The following is a 16,624-nucleotide window of genomic DNA, read 5'->3' on the forward strand; positions in this document are numbered from 1 at the left end:
GCGAGGTTGTTCAGAGCCGGAAAACTCAGACTCGTTCAACGCCGCAATAAGCTTGGCTCTAGATGAGGGGAACCAGAGCAGTGACGACGGGGGATTCACCCCATGCCCTGGAAGGAGCGAAGTTACACTACCGCTGATAGAGGCGAAGCGCGATCCATGCTGCGATCTCCTTGCTGGTCTTGTCGACAGGCGGATCGCAAAAATAGAGGTCGCTGATGAATTCAGTGAGCTGGCCATGCCATGTTCTAGGAGGCTCTCTAGACACGAGCAGTTAAAGCCTTTCGCGGAGGCTTGCTCCCCATATGCGCAGACGGTCGGCGTCTCCTTCGAGGAAGACGAGAGACACAACCGGAGAGCAGGACGAATGCGAGAATGCTGCACGCTGCAGAACGTATTGTTCACTTTGATGCCACCGGGCAACGGGCTCGATCCTGGTGGATAACGACAAATGCATAATGAACACACAGCCTTAACCCACTCTGCCACTGCCAGGTTGCGATAGTCATAAAAATTCCTTGTGGCTCGAGCACACGATGAGGCAGTGAGTGAGAGTGGGGGAACGCGAAGAATTCGCTCATGCCAGTGTGCAAATTGTGTCCTGTGTGAACTGTTCTCGTTGTGACAGTTAATCCGTGTGTGACGAAGAGCACCGTGTTATTATGTGTCTTGCCCTCGCCGGGATTATGTTGTGATGTACATAGAACTTCATGAAAACTGTGGTATGTTTTCTTTAACCCGAATTCATGGCAATGTTGTTGCACGTATGATTTTTCTTATGATTTTACCAGAGTGTCTGATTTGTGCTTGTCGTCCTGTAACTGAAATGTGTAACTAAGAATTGTGCTTGCGTCTGCATGCCTGAAGGTATCTTCCCTAGCATGTTTTTTTCTTCTTCCAATTGTTAGTAGGACGCAGAAACATTTTTTTGTTGGTACAGCGACCAGTGGAGGCCGGGTACTTGTGCTTTCGCGCGTTTTGTATGTTGTTGAAGGCCGGATGCATTGTGCTATTGTGGGCTTCGGTATGTTGTTTGTACAGCAAGTGTCCCCCCAACATTCTTGGTGGGGAGGTGTTAAGTGGAAGCCCACAAGGCCGATGAGACCCCCCCCCCCTCCCCGCACCTGTTACCAGGAGCGGTCATGCACGGGGGGGAATCGAGGAATGTACGGCGAGGCGTGACGCCCGCTTAGGGTGAGAGCTGCGCATTCCACTGGGCTCGCGACAGCCCACGGGGACAATGCCCCCCCCCCCCGCACCTGCTACCAGGAGCGATCATGCCCGGGGCGGGCCCTGGGCTCCGCCCACTAGTACATACGATGCAATTGCTTTGCTACTGGTCCAAATTGGGCGAGTGCTAGATTACTCAAGCTCCGCCCAATTATCGAAGGGGTTAAAACCCGCGGGAAACGACGACTTGGGACGAGCGCGCCGAGTCTCAAGCTCGGCCGTTTTTAACAGCCTTTTTTAAACAGCCTTTCTTTATCAGCCTTTTCTTTAAACTGCCTTGTCGTCACCACCTTGTATTTCAATCACGTCTTTAATAAATAAGTTTGGCTTTGAGAAGTTGGAATTGCTGCCCCAACCGGCAACGTGTCGCCGGACGAATACCTGAAGTACTCTTCTTACCGCTAAAAGCCGTTCTCATCGGTAGGAGGGCAGAGGAAAGTTTAACTCCGGTAGTACTTCTTTCTGTGCGTGAATTTTTTTTAATTTGCATAATTGCATTACTTTTATGTGAACTAATTGCAACTCTATTACTTTTTGTGAGCAGTAACTGCTGATAAACTCATATTTGCGTGATCTTGGGGGAGTAGTTAGTAATGTATTCAATTACTTTCGAAGAGTAGTTTTTTCCATGTATGTCTACACATGTCCACATACACTTCCAGCAGTTACCCTGCTTTACCTCTGCCACCCAGCCACTTCGTTCCTTCTTTCCTCAACTTTTGATCAGGCCTGTTGTTCAAATGCTGAAACAGACCTGCTAAGCGCATAGGTGGTGTAGTATACGTATAGGATGCAACACAGGAGGCACACAACTGTATATTCTATGTTTGTAATAACGAAAACAAAGTTTTCACAGTAAAACCCAGCATACATGTGGTGATATGCTCCAGCTCACCTGCATTTTGGCCAGGTAAACGAACCTGCGCACCTACGTCGTGCATAATGCTGCGTCTAGATGCTTTTACACTGTTCCCTGTGGAGCATCTGTCTCCGTTTCTGAAGTTCTGGCAGCAGCTGGAGAGGCCTGAGATAATTAAATAAGTCTGCGATGTGATTCTTCAGCTGCATTTCTGGCATACGCAATTTTTAGATGCAGAATATACAACTTGTCAAATGCAAGTGGATGAATGATGGTGCCTCATAAAAAGCTTACCTTGGCATGTTCTTTGGAAAGTATGCTGACTCCGTCATCACTTGCGACAATGTTAGCTTGAAAACCACAGGAGCCCAGATGTAAAAATGCAGTGTACTGTGTATTATGATACTCTGGTGCATTGTTTAACAAGCACAAATAGATGATGCGTGGTACAGCTTACCTCTTCATGTCCCCCGGAAGATTTACCAGCTCCTTCATCTGTTGTTGCCTTAATGTTGGCGTGGTAGCCAGAGGAGCCCAGATGTAAAAATGCAGTAAAATGTGTATTGTACCAAGTTACCGCACAGCTTCACAAGAACGAAATGGATGGCAATGTCTGGTATAGCTTACCTCCTGTCCTTCAAAAGATGTTCCAGCTCCTTCATCTGTTGTGTCAACACTAGCCTGAAAGCCGAATAAGCTCAGTTTTAAAAACACGTTAAACTGTGTGTGTCATTGCAAATTTTATGAATGACAGTAATATTTCTGCAGAAAAAATTCTGCAGTGTGCCTTTCTGGGCAGTCTACAGATCATTACAGACCAAAAAAAAACTATTCTCCAAGTCACTCAATGAGGATAAAAAGCTAAAAAACGTGAGGATAGTTGAAGATGCAGACAAATTATATAAGAGGTGAACTAAACTTACTGACACCATCTGATTTCGCTGATAACACAGTTGGCTCGGCAGACTTAGCCAGAAACTTTAACTTGCTACCTGCACTCCTCACTGTGGGCCTTGGGGACCACATAGAGGAGTCGTATTTCAGGCACATTTATATGCTATGAAACAAATACAGAAGAACCCACATATAATGTCCTAGGTTATAACGAACGCTCGTTTATTACGAACGAGGTTGGGAATAACCGTCTTTTAAAATACGTATTCGAGCAATGCCACTGCGTCTCGGATCAACGAACGGCCATAACAGTACAATTCGGTTAGAGCAAACAAGGAGATGACGCATACTAGGCCTCGCAGCTGAAAAACGCGCCCTTCCCGCCGGCGTACATAGATAAACCAAAATCGTTTCCTAGCTTCCGTGACACGCCCGCCCTCTTCTAAAACCACATGTTGACCACAAAAAAAAAAAACGATAGAAAGTCTGCATTGAAACCGCTGGCCAAGCGCGCATCGACGTACGGGCTGCAGTGTAACTCGGTGCTTATGCACCTGTGCTGGCTGGTCGAAGTGGAAACACAAGCAGTGCGCGCGTAAGTTTCACGAGCTTCCTCGCTGCAAGTTTTGCCGAGTATATTGGAGAGCGGAGGCCGACCTGCCACCTGTTGCCATGAACACCCATATCGTAATTAGTAAATTGTGTTCCTAAAGCAGCTCGTTAATTGGCAGAAATAATTTCGACAAGTAGCACTTGATCACTCTGGTGAGCTTGCAAAACACTTTCATAAGAGAAGCAGACGTGCTTAACGGATATTTTCGAAAAATAAACGCCACCTTTGCCCGACTTTGCATTTTTCGCTGTGATATAACGAAAACGCGCCCTGTGATCGTTAATTATATAGCTTACCTCCTGCCCTTCAAAAGATGTTCCAGCTCCTTCATCTGTTGTGTCAACACTGGCCTGAAAGCCGAATGAGCTCAATTAAAAAAAACATTAAACTGTGTGTGTCATTGCAAAATATTTCTACAGAGGAAACCTAGTCAATAAGTCAAAAGTAATCGGAGTGCTGGTGTTTTGACGCTCGCTATACTTTCGGGCAAAGAATTGGAATACTCAGAACTGCTGTCGTCGCGCTGCAGCGAGGGGCGCACAGGAAACATTACATACATTAGTGAAATTGGTTCATGTGTACATGCATCCACGTACAGAGCACACTACGGCTCCCATATATATATATATATATATATATATATATATATATATATATATATATATATATATGTATATATATATATATATATATATATATATATATATATATATATATATATATATATATATATATATATGTACACTTCTAACACTTGTACTAGGGCCAAAGGCGCTTGCCAATTGAGCGCAGTTATTTCATATAATTTCTACCGCAGTGACTTAGCAAATGATGAATGCAATTCAGTAGGTTAAGCTGCTGATAGTTCTTATTTTAAGAATCGTTTTAGTCTTGCCTTGTTTGCCGAATATGCAAAAGTTCATATGGATTGTGGCCCAGCTGTGGCCACTTGCAGTCTAGTGGTACCACTTGAAAGCAAGTGGGACCATTTGTGAAACCACTTGTTTTGAAGTGGCACCAGTTGTAAAACCACTTGCTTTGAAGTGGTACCACTTCAAAGCAAGTGAGACCACTTGTAAAACCACTTCCCTTGAAGTGGCACCATGCACTTGAAAGCAAATGAGACCACTTATAAAACCACTTGCTTTGAAGTACGTGGCACCACTTGAAAGCAAGTGGGTCCACTTGTAAAACCACTTGATATTTTTACCTAGCCGGCAGTTTAATACTAACCTCTGAATTACTTTTTTAGAATACATAAACCACGCACTATTGGTCTGCAGGAATAGACTGATATTGGCTCTATGCTGTAGATGTGCAGAGCCACCACTAACTTCTAGTGTGACATGCATTATCGGTTGTGACGACACAGCACAGCTATGTCAACGCTGATCCAGATTGAAATAGAAGCCTGCAGGAGTGGGGATTTTACTTCTGAAGTCTCGATCTCCAGAGTGATGCTTTTGCTTCAGGTGCTTCTAGCACTTACCCGGGTATTCAACTACCGATCCCCCATGCCCTTGTTTTTTTGTTAAGTGACAGTGGATCCGCCTCAGTCAAGTTGCCCCGTGAGCTCAACAATGAGCCTGGATGTGCAATATTACTCAAGAAAGCTTGACTACTTGGCCCAAAGTGGTTTTCTGACTAGGACCACTTAAGGGGCTAGTGGAATCACTTGGGCCCAAGTGGTTTCCTACTGACCACTTGAGCGGCAAGTGGAATCACTTGATGCACCAACTGGCACGAAGTCTCCAAAGTGGTTTTCACGTGAAACCACTTTGAAGACCAGATGGGACCACTTGCGTTCAATTGGTTCCTAAATGGGACCACTTGATAGGTCAACTGGTACCACTTGCATTAAAGTGGTTCCCAACTGGAACCACTTTGTTGCAAGTGGTACCACTTGCAATTCCACTTTTGAATTTTCAGCTAGTTGTTCGCGTTTCATTCGTTACTGATAGTACCTTCATATGTGCACGATGAATGGATTAAATTGGCCGAGAGCACAAAATAAGCTATTGAATGAAACTGCAAACAAACGAGTTGGAGGAGCGCGCAGTCTCCGTATCGTCAGCTTCCAAATCTCTTTCTTAGCTACCTTGTATCTGTCTTCCGTCCCTAATAAGCGCCGGGCGAGCTTACGAAAAAACAAGTGCTCTTATACTGCTTACTGCCCTATACGATCACCGACCACCGTGCGATCATAGTATTCCATCGGCCGTGGCGATCAGCTGACCAGCCTTAACAGGCTCCTTCAAAGGTTGACTAGCTCCTGGATCGGCACTTGGAGTTCCGCTGCTGTTCCGCTCTTGTAAATCGAGGCGCGTCAAAAACGAAACCACGCGGGCACGCATACCGGCATACCGAAACTCACCCGGCCGCCAAGTATCGTTTTTTTTTTGCTTTCAACATTCAGGTTGTCTTTTGTCTGCCTTCTTTGTGTTATAAAAGTGCACTTTCGGTTTCAAAACAAAACTTCCTTCAACATTGAACCGCGCAACCTTTCTTTGTTAGCCTCAGAGATTTGTGACACCATGTAGGAAGGAAAATTCCTCCAAGGTGGCGTCTCTTGTCCTATGACGTAATCACGCTTGTACTTGCGAGATTGGCCTGTGGCGGCGATACCTGTATTTTGGTTCTTGCTCTTTTCTACCTTACAAGAGCTTTGTTTTCAGTAAAAGTGGCGTTTTTGTGATCAGGAGGTGATATTCTATCGATACAAGTCAACTTTAATTCCTCCTCAGTGTCCCTTTAAAGGGACTGTAGCGGATGCATTGCTAGGATTGCAGCTGCCTGTACTGAATGCTTCTGCCAGAGACTATACTGCATCAGCGTTCCGCCTCTCATTCTCACAGAAACGGAAATGATTGTTGCTTTCCGCGAACCGACGGTCGTCGGACGTATATGCGTATTTGACCTGTTCGTCGGTTCCCATAATTTTGTTTATTGTCTTCTTTATCCTGCCTAATGACCACTTGCTTAAGTCTTTAAGGCGGTACTGTCCCTACGGGAAGGGTACGGCAGCTCCGGCGCCGGTATCCTTAAAGGGACAGCGCCATCCGAAGGAGCCCAGTGGGGCGGAGGCGGCCATGGCATCATCACATGGCGGGGATCTGCCAGTCATCAGGGACGTCCAGCAGTGCAGTGCGTCATCATCGCTCAGTGGGGACGACTCAACTATCGTCGCCTCTGACGAGGAAGTGGCTGACATGGCGGAAATGGACAACGATGGCTTCAAAGTGGTGAGTCATCGGAAGCACCGGACAGTCGGCATCCCAGTGATAGTTCAGCCAAAAGAGAAAGGTGTTGACTTCAGAGAGTGGAACCCTATCAGGCTGTTCGATGATATTAAATTACTACTGGGATCTGCTCCGATTCGCAGTCGCTTCACAACACAAGGGGCTCTTCATCTAGATATCTCAACGGAAGAGCAAGTAGACATTCTTCTGCGGTGCTCTCAGATCGGTGGCATACGAGTTCAAGCCCGGTTGCCACACTCCTACATGACTAACACATGTGTTATAAGGGGAGTACCAGTGTGGTATTCGGAAAGTGCCCTTCTTGACTACTTGAAACCGCAAGGAGTTCTGCACGTGCGACGGTTAATGCGCCGGGTGGAGCCTGGAGAACAACAATGGGCAGCGAAGCCTACAAACTCTATTGTGCTAACGTTTGCTCCCAATACCGAGCGCCCTGGAATAATTGACCTTGGTTTCACCAAACATGCAGTCCACGAGTTCGTTGAAACTCCTCCCCGGTGCTTCAGGTGCCAACGCTTTGGACATGTAGCGAGAGTTTGCAACAAAGATCTACGTTGCAAGCGGTGTGGTGGTGGCCATGCTTACAAAGAGTGCAAGGCGGATTTTGTTTGCGCTAATTGTGGAGGTGACCATTCAGCGAGTTTCAGTGGCTCCACATTCCGTTTAAGCGCCTCACACCGTCGCAAGTCCTTCATTAGTGGCCCCAAACCACAACCTACTGAGAAGCCGATACATGGAAGTGAGGAGTTCCCTGCGCTCGAGTCGGAAGCTCGGGACGTGGTAGCAAGCGACGTCGCTGCACGACCTGATCCGAGCAAGTCGGCAACGGCCACCGAGGGTGAGCTGGCTGTTCGATCTGCTTCTGCAAAAAGTGTCCATGTTCCTCAGCGACCAGATCACAGCAAGACTCGACAACATGGAGGACATACCCTTGCCTTACAAGAGATGCAGACACCAGCTACCGTGGCCAAGAGTGGGTCCCAGTCCCCGTCTTTTGTCGAAGTGGTGCGCCAGTGCGTGCAGCAAAATAAGGAGCTCAAAAGCCGGAATCTCTCCGACCTTCTACGCGTTTTGTTTGATGTCCTGCGTTCATATAGCCAAGCGATGCAGCCTGGCACTTTGAAGAACTTTATACAGCTGGTGCTTTCCTTTGAGACCTTGATCACCGCCTTCGCAGAGAACTTCAACTCCTAGATGGCTAGTTTTCTTCAACCTGTTGCAACTAAAAACCCTAGAAAAGTGCCGTTTATCATGCAATGGAACTGCGCTGGGATTATAAGTCGATTAGCAGAACTAAAATTGTTCTTGAAAGAGACCTGTGTTCCAGTACTGGCCCTCTCGGAGGCTGGCTTGCCAAGCGGGAGGTCTTTGCCGGGATACGTCGCCCACAAAAATTGCAGCATAAAGTCTTTTCCCGCAGGAAGTGCCGCCCTTTACATACGAAGGGAGATTCCTCATGTGGCTTTCAACGTCACCGATCTTTGCACCGACAGTATTGAGGTAGTGGCTGTGAGGATTCGGCTCGCCTTCCGAACTCTGTCCATTGCATCAGTATACGTGTCCCCGCGGAAGAAGGTCGATTTGGCTTTGTTCCTCCAGCAACTTTGTGACCGCTGCCCAGCACCCAGAATCATCTGCGGTGACTTCAACGCCCACCACCCTGCCTGGGGTGATAGGAACACAGATCCTCGCGGACGCCAACTTGTAGAAGTCATCGACAGTTTGGACCTGTGCGTGGCCAATGACGGAAGTCCCACTTTCTTTCGGCCTCCAACCCCACCCACATCTATAGACCTAACCTTACATTCACCTGACGCCCGTGTGCAGTGGTCAACTAGAGCTGACCGAATGGGAAGTGATCACTACCCGATATTTGTGTTTACTGCCGACTTCCATCTGCGTGGTCCTAAAATTTGCCATGTTGTTAATTGGGACAAATACAGGGAGCATTTAGCCTGTGTTTCCGGTGATGTGACAGACAAAATGATTTATGCTAAGATGGCTGCTACCACGGCGCTCAAGCTACCTGATCATTTTCCGACTCCGGATTTAAAACTCAGGAACCTCTGCGCAGCGTGCAGAAGGGCGGAGCGACAACTGTTGCGGAAGAAGGACGACAGAGCCTTGAAGACAACTTTCAACAGGCTCAACTCTGCCATTAGACGTCATGCGAACAAGCTCTGTAGGTCCCAGTGGGCATCCTTTTGCGCTAGTTTGACTGTTTTCTCACCGATAACGAGAATTTGGCGTGTCGTTGGCAGTCTTGCTGGTGGCTCTCGTCCGAGTAAACCTTTCGAGGCGCTTGCATTGCGCACGCAGAAACATCTCGTGTGCTTGGCAGAGAAATTTGTGGATGCATTTGTAAATTCCTGTCCAGGCATTCATCCCTGCGCTCTGCCTGCTACGTCTCCGTCTGTTATGGACGCCCCGTTCACACTTCGAGAACTACAGACAGCGCTCCGCAGCCTGCGGCGTCGCTGTGCACCAGGTCCTGACGGCATTACCAATCAAATGTTACAGAACCTGCCTCTGGAACACCGGAAGATGCTCCTAACCTATCTCAATCGAGTGTGGGAGTCTGGTGACGTTCCCTCTTCATGGAAGGTGGCTTGTGTAGTCCCACTGCTGAAGGCCAGCAAAGAGATGACAGACGCGGCCTCGTATCGTCCTGTATCGCTGACGTCGTGTGTGGCTAAGCTCATGGAGAAGATGGCAAGTAAGCGTTTGTCTTGGTGGCTTGAGGATAGAAGGGCACTACCAACATGCATGACTGGATTCCGCACAGGTTTAAGCGCGCAAGATAGCGTCCTGGACTTGATAAGCCACATTGAACATCAGAGTGCTTTTGGACTTTCAACACTAGCTATTTTCCTAGACGTATCAAAGGCTTATGATAGCGTCCTCCAGAGCTCAATACTGAATAGTCTGCAGGTCATAGGCGTACAGGGCTATCTTCTGCGATTCATTCACTCATTTCTCAGTGATCGTAAATTTCGAGTGCGGTTAGGCAGTACAATGAGCTCCGAAAGGGCGGTATCGCGAGGGGTACCTCAGGGTAGTGTCCTGTCCCCAACGCTCTTTAATGTTGTCATGGCTGGTCTTCCCGCAAAAGTGCAAAAGCATTGTAGGCATGTCCATATGTCGATATATGCAGACGACATTTGTCTTTGGTTAACCGGATATCAACACAAACGCTTAGCTCTATTAGCGCGACAGGCCGTGCTTTCAGTTAAAAGTTACCTTCAAGGTGTTGGGTTGACTCTCTGGGTGGAAAAATCAGGCTTCGTCCTGTTTCCAGGTAGGGGACGACGGTATGCGCGGCTGAGCATAGACCTTGATCAGTCTTGCCTTCGTCAGGTTAACCACATACGTTTTTTGGGCGTCACTATTGACTCACGTCTACAGTGGCGACGAGCTGTGGACTCGATTGTGGCTTCACTATCTTCGCGTCTCAATGTGCTTCGTAGAGTTGCTAGTGAGCAATGGGGAAACCATCCTGCTTCAATGATCAGGCTTCACGATGCCCTGGTGACAAGTCGCATAATGTACCAGCTCCCTTTAATTTCCCCCTCGGTATCGCAGCTGGAACGCCTTGAGGTTTTGCACAGAATGGGACTAAGGAGGGCTCTCGGCATTCCGCAGGCTGCTCCAAATAATGCAGTGCTGTATGAGTCTCAATCGAAACCTCTTCGGCTAGCCGCTTCACAAAGACTTTTGCTGCAAATTGGCCGCCTCAGAGAGACTGTTGCCGGGAGAGCGCTTCTACAGCGCCTTCGAAAGAGATCTGAGTCCCGGGCGTACTGGGCTTTAAATACTCTTCGTTCTCTGGGTCTCGACCTTCAAAATCGACTTAAGACGTTGAAGCCACCTTGGTCCTTTCCGAGCCTCGATTGTTCCTTGACAATTCCCCACGTTCGCGCTAAGCGGAATTCTCCTTTAGCGGCAATGCGTTCGCTCGTACTGGAACATCTTGAGACCGAATATGCCAGTCATCTTCAAATTTTTACAGACGGCTCTGTGGGGACAAGGTCAGAGGATCTAGTGCAGCTGCTTTTCATATCCCGTCTTTGAAGTATGATTGGTCTGTTCGTTTTACTAAAGTCGTGTCCTCCACAATGGCCGACAGCGTTGCCATTGAGGCAGCTCTAAAGAAGCTACAGTGTTGTACGCCTCAACCTACTGTCATAATTACGGATTCAAAATCTGTCCTTCAAAGGTTAGAGTACGGGTTCCCCACTGATGCCTTGAGTCTTAGATCCCTACGTTTGGTGCAGAATCTACATAGCAAAGGTTTCTCTATACGTTTTCAATGGGTGCCCTCGCACATAGGTGTCTTAGGCAACGAGATAGCAGACAACCTCGCCCATACAGCTCTCTCCAGGATTCCAGTACATGGAGTCCCTCATGAAGTCAAGCAAATGTTCAGAGATGTGGTGTTGTGCCACTTCAGTTCTTTGTGGAGCTCTCCTCATCAGCCATGTGTGACCAAGGGTCTCAAAAGGTACCAAGCCACTTTGCTGCACCGCGTTCGCACGGATTCTGCTCGTACGCAGGCGTGGATGTATAAGACTGGCCTAGCGTTGTCACCATTGTGTTCAACGTGTGGTGTGTGTGGTGACATAGAACATTACCTCTTGTGCTGTACTTTGTACAACGCGGAACGGGCTGTGTTATTCGGATCCCTCAAGAAGGCAGGAGTTCCTCACAGTTCTCTTCAGGACATTGTTCTCCCGCGCGGGAGCCAGTCGAGTAGAAGGGATGCTTCTCGCCTTCTTCTACTTTACCTGCAGGACACGGATTTGGCCTCCACATGGTGACCTCAGGAGTGTCTATTTGGGTTTTTGCGGACTGTGTTTTTGTGATTTCTATTTAAGTGTCGCTACGGTGGAGCAATTGCCGGCAGCAACTGCAAGGCTAATCCCAACGGTAGCTTACAACCACTCAACTCAACTCAACTCACTTGCTTAACTGTATGTTTTTTTTTCGCGCTTTCCTTCACTTTCGCCGCCGCTGCATGTGGCTCGTGGTTGTAGTACTCGGCTGCTGAGCAGTAAGCCGCGGGTTCGATACCGGCCGCAGCGATCGAATTTAGATGGAGGCGCGGTGTTAGAGGCCCGCATATACTGTGCGATGTCAGTGCACGTTAAAGAACCCCACGTTGTCGAAATTATTATGAGCCCTCCGCTACGGTGTCCCTCGTGGCCTGAGTTGCTGCGGGATATAACTCCGGCCATAAAACCAATCCAAACCTTTCACTTGAGCTTTTCCCACACCTCCCTTTTACTTTAGCCATTCTTCGGTCACTTCTCGAGCTTCACTGCTCATCACTTGCAATTGCTTGTTGGCTTCGCCCATGTTCGCTGGCCGCCTGTTTGCTCTGAGTGCACGTTTCCTGTCCCAGATGGCGTTTCGCTTTGTGTGCCTTTGGCTGGCAATGCATCCGCAGGGTGCACCACTCAGGCGACGTGTTCGCGGTCGGCTGGTTGGGGAGTGAAACAATATGTGTGATGCGTTCGCCCCGCGTTTTGTAGACTCTGCGTATATTTATGTCTCCGAGGCACTATATTACCCGCTTTTATTACACCAACTAGCTTAAACCGCCACCCTTTTTCAACAGCAACGCTAAAACTCGCTGACTGCAGCGACGCAGGAGCGCGCAGACGAGCTTTTTTTTTGTCCTCCAGTATTCGACGGTAGCGCCGCGCGCGGCCGACCGCTTTTTTTTTTTTACTTCAGATACAGCGAGAAATCGTCGGCATCGCGGGAAAGCGGAACACACCCTTGTGCGTTGTGCAGCAGCTGACCAGAGCCGTCATACACGAGGAGCTTCAGGACCATCTCCTCGTTTACACCGACGGCTCAGTGGTCCGCGAAAGCCGCTCCCTCGCAGCGGCGGCTACCATCCCCGCCCTGCGGCTGCAAAGCCAGACACGCACCACCTTCCTGGGCTCCTCCACCACGGCGGAGCTGATGGGGATCCAGCTGGGATTGGTACTGCTGCTCTCCATCGTCCCCCCGCCACCCAGGAGTGCTCTGCTGTGCGACTCCCGCGCCGCCCTCACCCGCCTGCAGTGCAACGACCGTGGTACCCCACTAGTGCGCGACATTCGCGCAAGCGTCTTGTGCTTAGCGCAGCAAGGATGCGTTGTGCGCCTACAGTGGGTGCCCGGCCACTGCGGCATCACCGGCAAGGAGGAGGCCGACGAACTCGCGACCGCCGCACACCAGATACAGCCACGAGATCTCCCCCTTGCGCTGGAGGACGTGCGAGCGGTCATTCACGAACATCTCCGACGGCAGCACCCAGACCCACGCATCGCCGGAGGTGAGCGCATCGCCAGCATCAACGGCTGCCGCGCTCTATCGCGGTCGCAACGCGCAATGATCCTCCGCGCGCGCATCGGCTGCGTGTGGCCCGGGGACCGACGGGAGCGTCACGGACTCGCGACGAGTGAAGTGTGTGATGGATGCGGTGCAGTGGAGACACTGGAGCACCTGTTCCTTCACTGCACCGCGTTCGCTGATGCTCGTCGCGATATGCTCGCGGCCTACAGAGAGCTGGGCTTACTCCCGGACTCGCTCAAGACACTACTGTGGCCGCAGGACAGTGCGCGCACCCGTGAGCGAACAATGGTGAGCCTCTGTGCATTTCTCGAACAGACGGGCTTGACGTCCCGTCTGTTCTGCGCCAGGTAGTGATGCGCTGTGACGGAACGCTCCCCGTACACTACCTCGGACGCTTAGCAGCTGGGCGCCCCACTCCAGCTGTTGTGTGCAAAGTGTTGTGCGCGTGTTTTTATTTTATTTTTCTCATTGACTGTACACGCGCACGACCTGGACAACTTTATTTTGGCTCTGTAAATAGTGTAAATATGACCACTCCCTATGTCCTTTCTTGCTATCCCCTCACCTCTTTCATTTCTCTTCTTCATACTGCGTTCTATCCTTTATTTCCGCTGCCCCAGCTCAGGTGCCGCCGATATAGTGAATGCAGATGCCGGGGTGAGCAAAAATCTTTTAACTTCCTTTTTATTATATTTTTGATTAAACACTTACTACTACTACTACTGGTCGGCGTGTTTACCGAGCAGGGAATGCGGGAAAGCAGGCCTAAGGCGATGATCTTGGCACACAGTTAATGTGACCCATCACCATCTGATGTACATGTGCGGCACTTCACAAGGTGCGGTTTGATGGGGATATCCGCCAGGAAGGGGGGAGGTTTGAACCGTTCCAGTAGTTGGGCATCTCGTACATATTGGAGCAGAGCCCTGAAGGCGCGTCGCGTTTTCTCGCGCGGGCCGGCTGGGAAAAGCAGCTGTTGTGCGCTCCCTCAGGGTAGGGCCAGGCGTCTGTAGCCTGCCTCCAGCGCTTCTCTGTGCTCGCGGAGGGCAGGACACTTTAATAGGAGGTGATCCAGCGTCTCCACTTCTCCGCAGTCTGCACATGGGGCTGGTTGCGCCTCGTAGACGATGCATGCGCTCGGCTGTACAGACGCAGCCTATGCGCATCCTAAGGAGGGTGGTCCGGTCAATGAGGTCAAAGTCACGGGAGCTTATGGGCTTCAGTGCTTTGCCTGCGGCTACTCTTGCATCCGGGTGTTGTGCGACGATGCGGGCTTTGATGTTGTGCCGAGCCACGTCGAAGGGGGACATTGCAGTGCACTCCGGTGTGCCGTCGACGTGAGCTTGCTTGGCCAGTTGGTCAGCCTGCTCGTTGCCGCTGATTCCGGCGTGTGACGGGAGCCACTGGAGCAGAACGTCGCGGCCGAGTTCGCGTGCCTGGCGTAGCTTGCTGTCCAGGTTGGCATACATGGGCAGTGTGTGGTGCGCCCTCCGCAGCGTGGTGAGCGCAGCCCTGGAGTCGCTGAGGATGACAGCTGGAGAGAGGTCTGGTGTCTCCAAGATGAGATCAGCTGCCAAGTGCAGGGCGGCAACTTCTGCGGTTGTGGACGAGGCACTGCATGTGAGACAGCTCTGCCTGGCGATGCCGAGAGAAGGGACTACACATGCGGCAGCCGCTGATGCGCCTCCTTCCAGCACGGATCCGTCGGTGTTTATTTCCACTCGGCCGCTGCAATCCTCGTGGAGAAGCGCGGCGGTTTCTTTCTGTAGCGCGCAGATGGGTGTGTTTTTCTTGGATCGCACGCCTGGGATGGAAGTCTGGATGCTGAGCGGAGCGCGCAGGTGGGGTGGAAGTGCCGGGCTGCAGCTTGAGGGGGGGGGGGGGGGGGGTCGGGCGATGTGCGCGTCGAACAGCTGAGCTGCACAGCCCATGTGCGAGTGGCGGAGTTGCGAAGTTCCCGGAGCTCTTCGCATGCGCTCGATCGTATTGAGGGCTGTTAGTGGTGCCCGGGGAGAGATCGGCCATGCGGCGGCTTCTGCGTAGGTGGCAGGTACTTGCGACCAGCGCGGTAGGCGCATAAAGCGGCGGATCGCTGCGCGTTGGTCTACGTCGATGGCGCGCCACAGGCTGGGGCGCAGGTCGACGAGCGGCAGAGCGTACAGGAATTTAGGTACCGCTATCCCGTTGTAGAACCGGTATGCCAGCTCTGGGGAGCAGCCTTCTCCTTTGGCTTGTAGTCGGTTAGCCACTTCGGCAACTTGGCGCGCCTCTTTCCGCAGTTTCGCTACAGCAGGGCGCCAGGTGAGCTGCGCGTCGATAACGAGGCCAAGATAGCGGGCACTTTTTTTCCACGGAAGGGGGACGCCTTTTAGCTGCAGGTTCGGTATAAGTTTCCGTGCGCAGGACGAGGGTGGAATACGAGGGCCTCTGTTTTGGAAGTTGACAAGCTGAACCCCACGGTGGAGAGATATTCTCCGACACATTCTATTGTGCATGTTGCAGCTGCGCTCTAACTGTGCGTCCAGACAGTGTGAGGCCACTGCAGTAGAGGGCTATGTCGTCAGCATATATGCTGACGCGCACCTGGTGGAGAGGGGAACGAGGGATAAGGTTCGGGATGTTGGCCAGCACGATATTGAACAAGAAGGGACTAAGAACGCTGCCTTGCGGAACGCCCTTGGTGATGTGGCGAGGTGTGCTGACCGAGTCACCAACTTTCACCCGCAGTGTTCTGCCTGAGAGAAACGATTTGACATATCGGTATAAATTCTCAGCCACGCCTTTGTTTATCAGAGCATCAAGTATAGATGCGTGGGCGAGCGAGTCAAAAGCGCTCTGAATGTCGAGGAGGACGAGGTAGGCAGCTTGCTTCTTATATTTTGCTTCCTCTAAGTAGGCCGATATTTCCGCTATGCAGTCAGCGGTGCATCGGGAATGGCGGAATCCGCTTTGTTCTGGTGCCACTGCACCTCTCACGTCCGCCATCCATTGAAGCCTCTTCAGTGCCATAAATTCCATCGTTTTCCCTGGGACTGAGGTGAGGGATATTGGCCTGTAAGAGTTGATGTTTGCAGAAGGCTTCCCCGGCTTCAGGACAGGAATAACGATGGCAGTGCGCAAGGACTGGGGGACATCTCCGGTAGCAAATACTTCATTGTATGCTTCAAGCAGGCGCTGGCGTTGGCCACTATTTAAATTCCCTAGCATTTGGTGAGTGACTTGGTCTGAGCCTGGGGCACTTCGCCGCTTGCGCTTGTGTTCGAGCGCAATATCCAGCTCGTGCGCTGTGAAATGCTCAGTGCACAGGGCGTGAAATTCGCGCGAGAACCAGACGAAAGGCACGAATGGAGAGACGGAAAAGATGGAGGCGATGGGCGTGCCACTTACCAGAGTGGGGACAATGTGTTCAGCGAGGAGGTCGGCCAG

General features: G+C 50.6%; 1 protein-coding gene across 1 annotated transcript; it reads right to left on the minus strand.

Annotated features, from left to right (window-relative positions):
* Nucleotides 1-3,074: 3,074 nt before the first annotated feature.
* LOC144116007 (uncharacterized) lies at nt 3,075-16,183 on the minus strand. Its single transcript, XM_077650667.1, has 4 exons — nt 15,713-16,183; nt 14,350-14,961; nt 3,890-3,943; nt 3,075-3,143 (listed from the first exon to the last, which is right to left on the minus strand). Exons 1-4 carry the CDS (start codon nt 16,181-16,183, stop codon nt 3,075-3,077), a joined length of 1,206 nt encoding a protein of 401 aa, XP_077506793.1.
* Nucleotides 16,184-16,624: the final 441 nt, after the last annotated feature.

This window comes from Amblyomma americanum, chromosome 1, assembly GCF_052857255.1.
Source record: "Amblyomma americanum isolate KBUSLIRL-KWMA chromosome 1, ASM5285725v1, whole genome shotgun sequence".
NCBI classification, from domain to species: Eukaryota; Metazoa; Arthropoda; class Arachnida; order Ixodida; family Ixodidae; genus Amblyomma; species Amblyomma americanum.

Bases quoted from the DNA above. Each gene is read 5' to 3' on its own strand.
- LOC144116007 (XM_077650667.1), bottom strand. From the start codon at position 16,183: ATGGCGGACGTGAGAGGTGCAGTGGCACCAGAACAAAGCGGATTCCGC. The intron at 14,962-15,712 runs GTTAGAGCGCAG...TGCGCGCTACAG, and splicing joins TCACACTGTCTGGACGCACA to AAAGAAACCGCCGCGCTTCT. The intron at 3,944-14,349 runs GTCTGTACAGCC...TTCGGCTTTCAG, and splicing joins TTAGGATGCGCATAGGCTGC to GCCAGTGTTGACACAACAGA.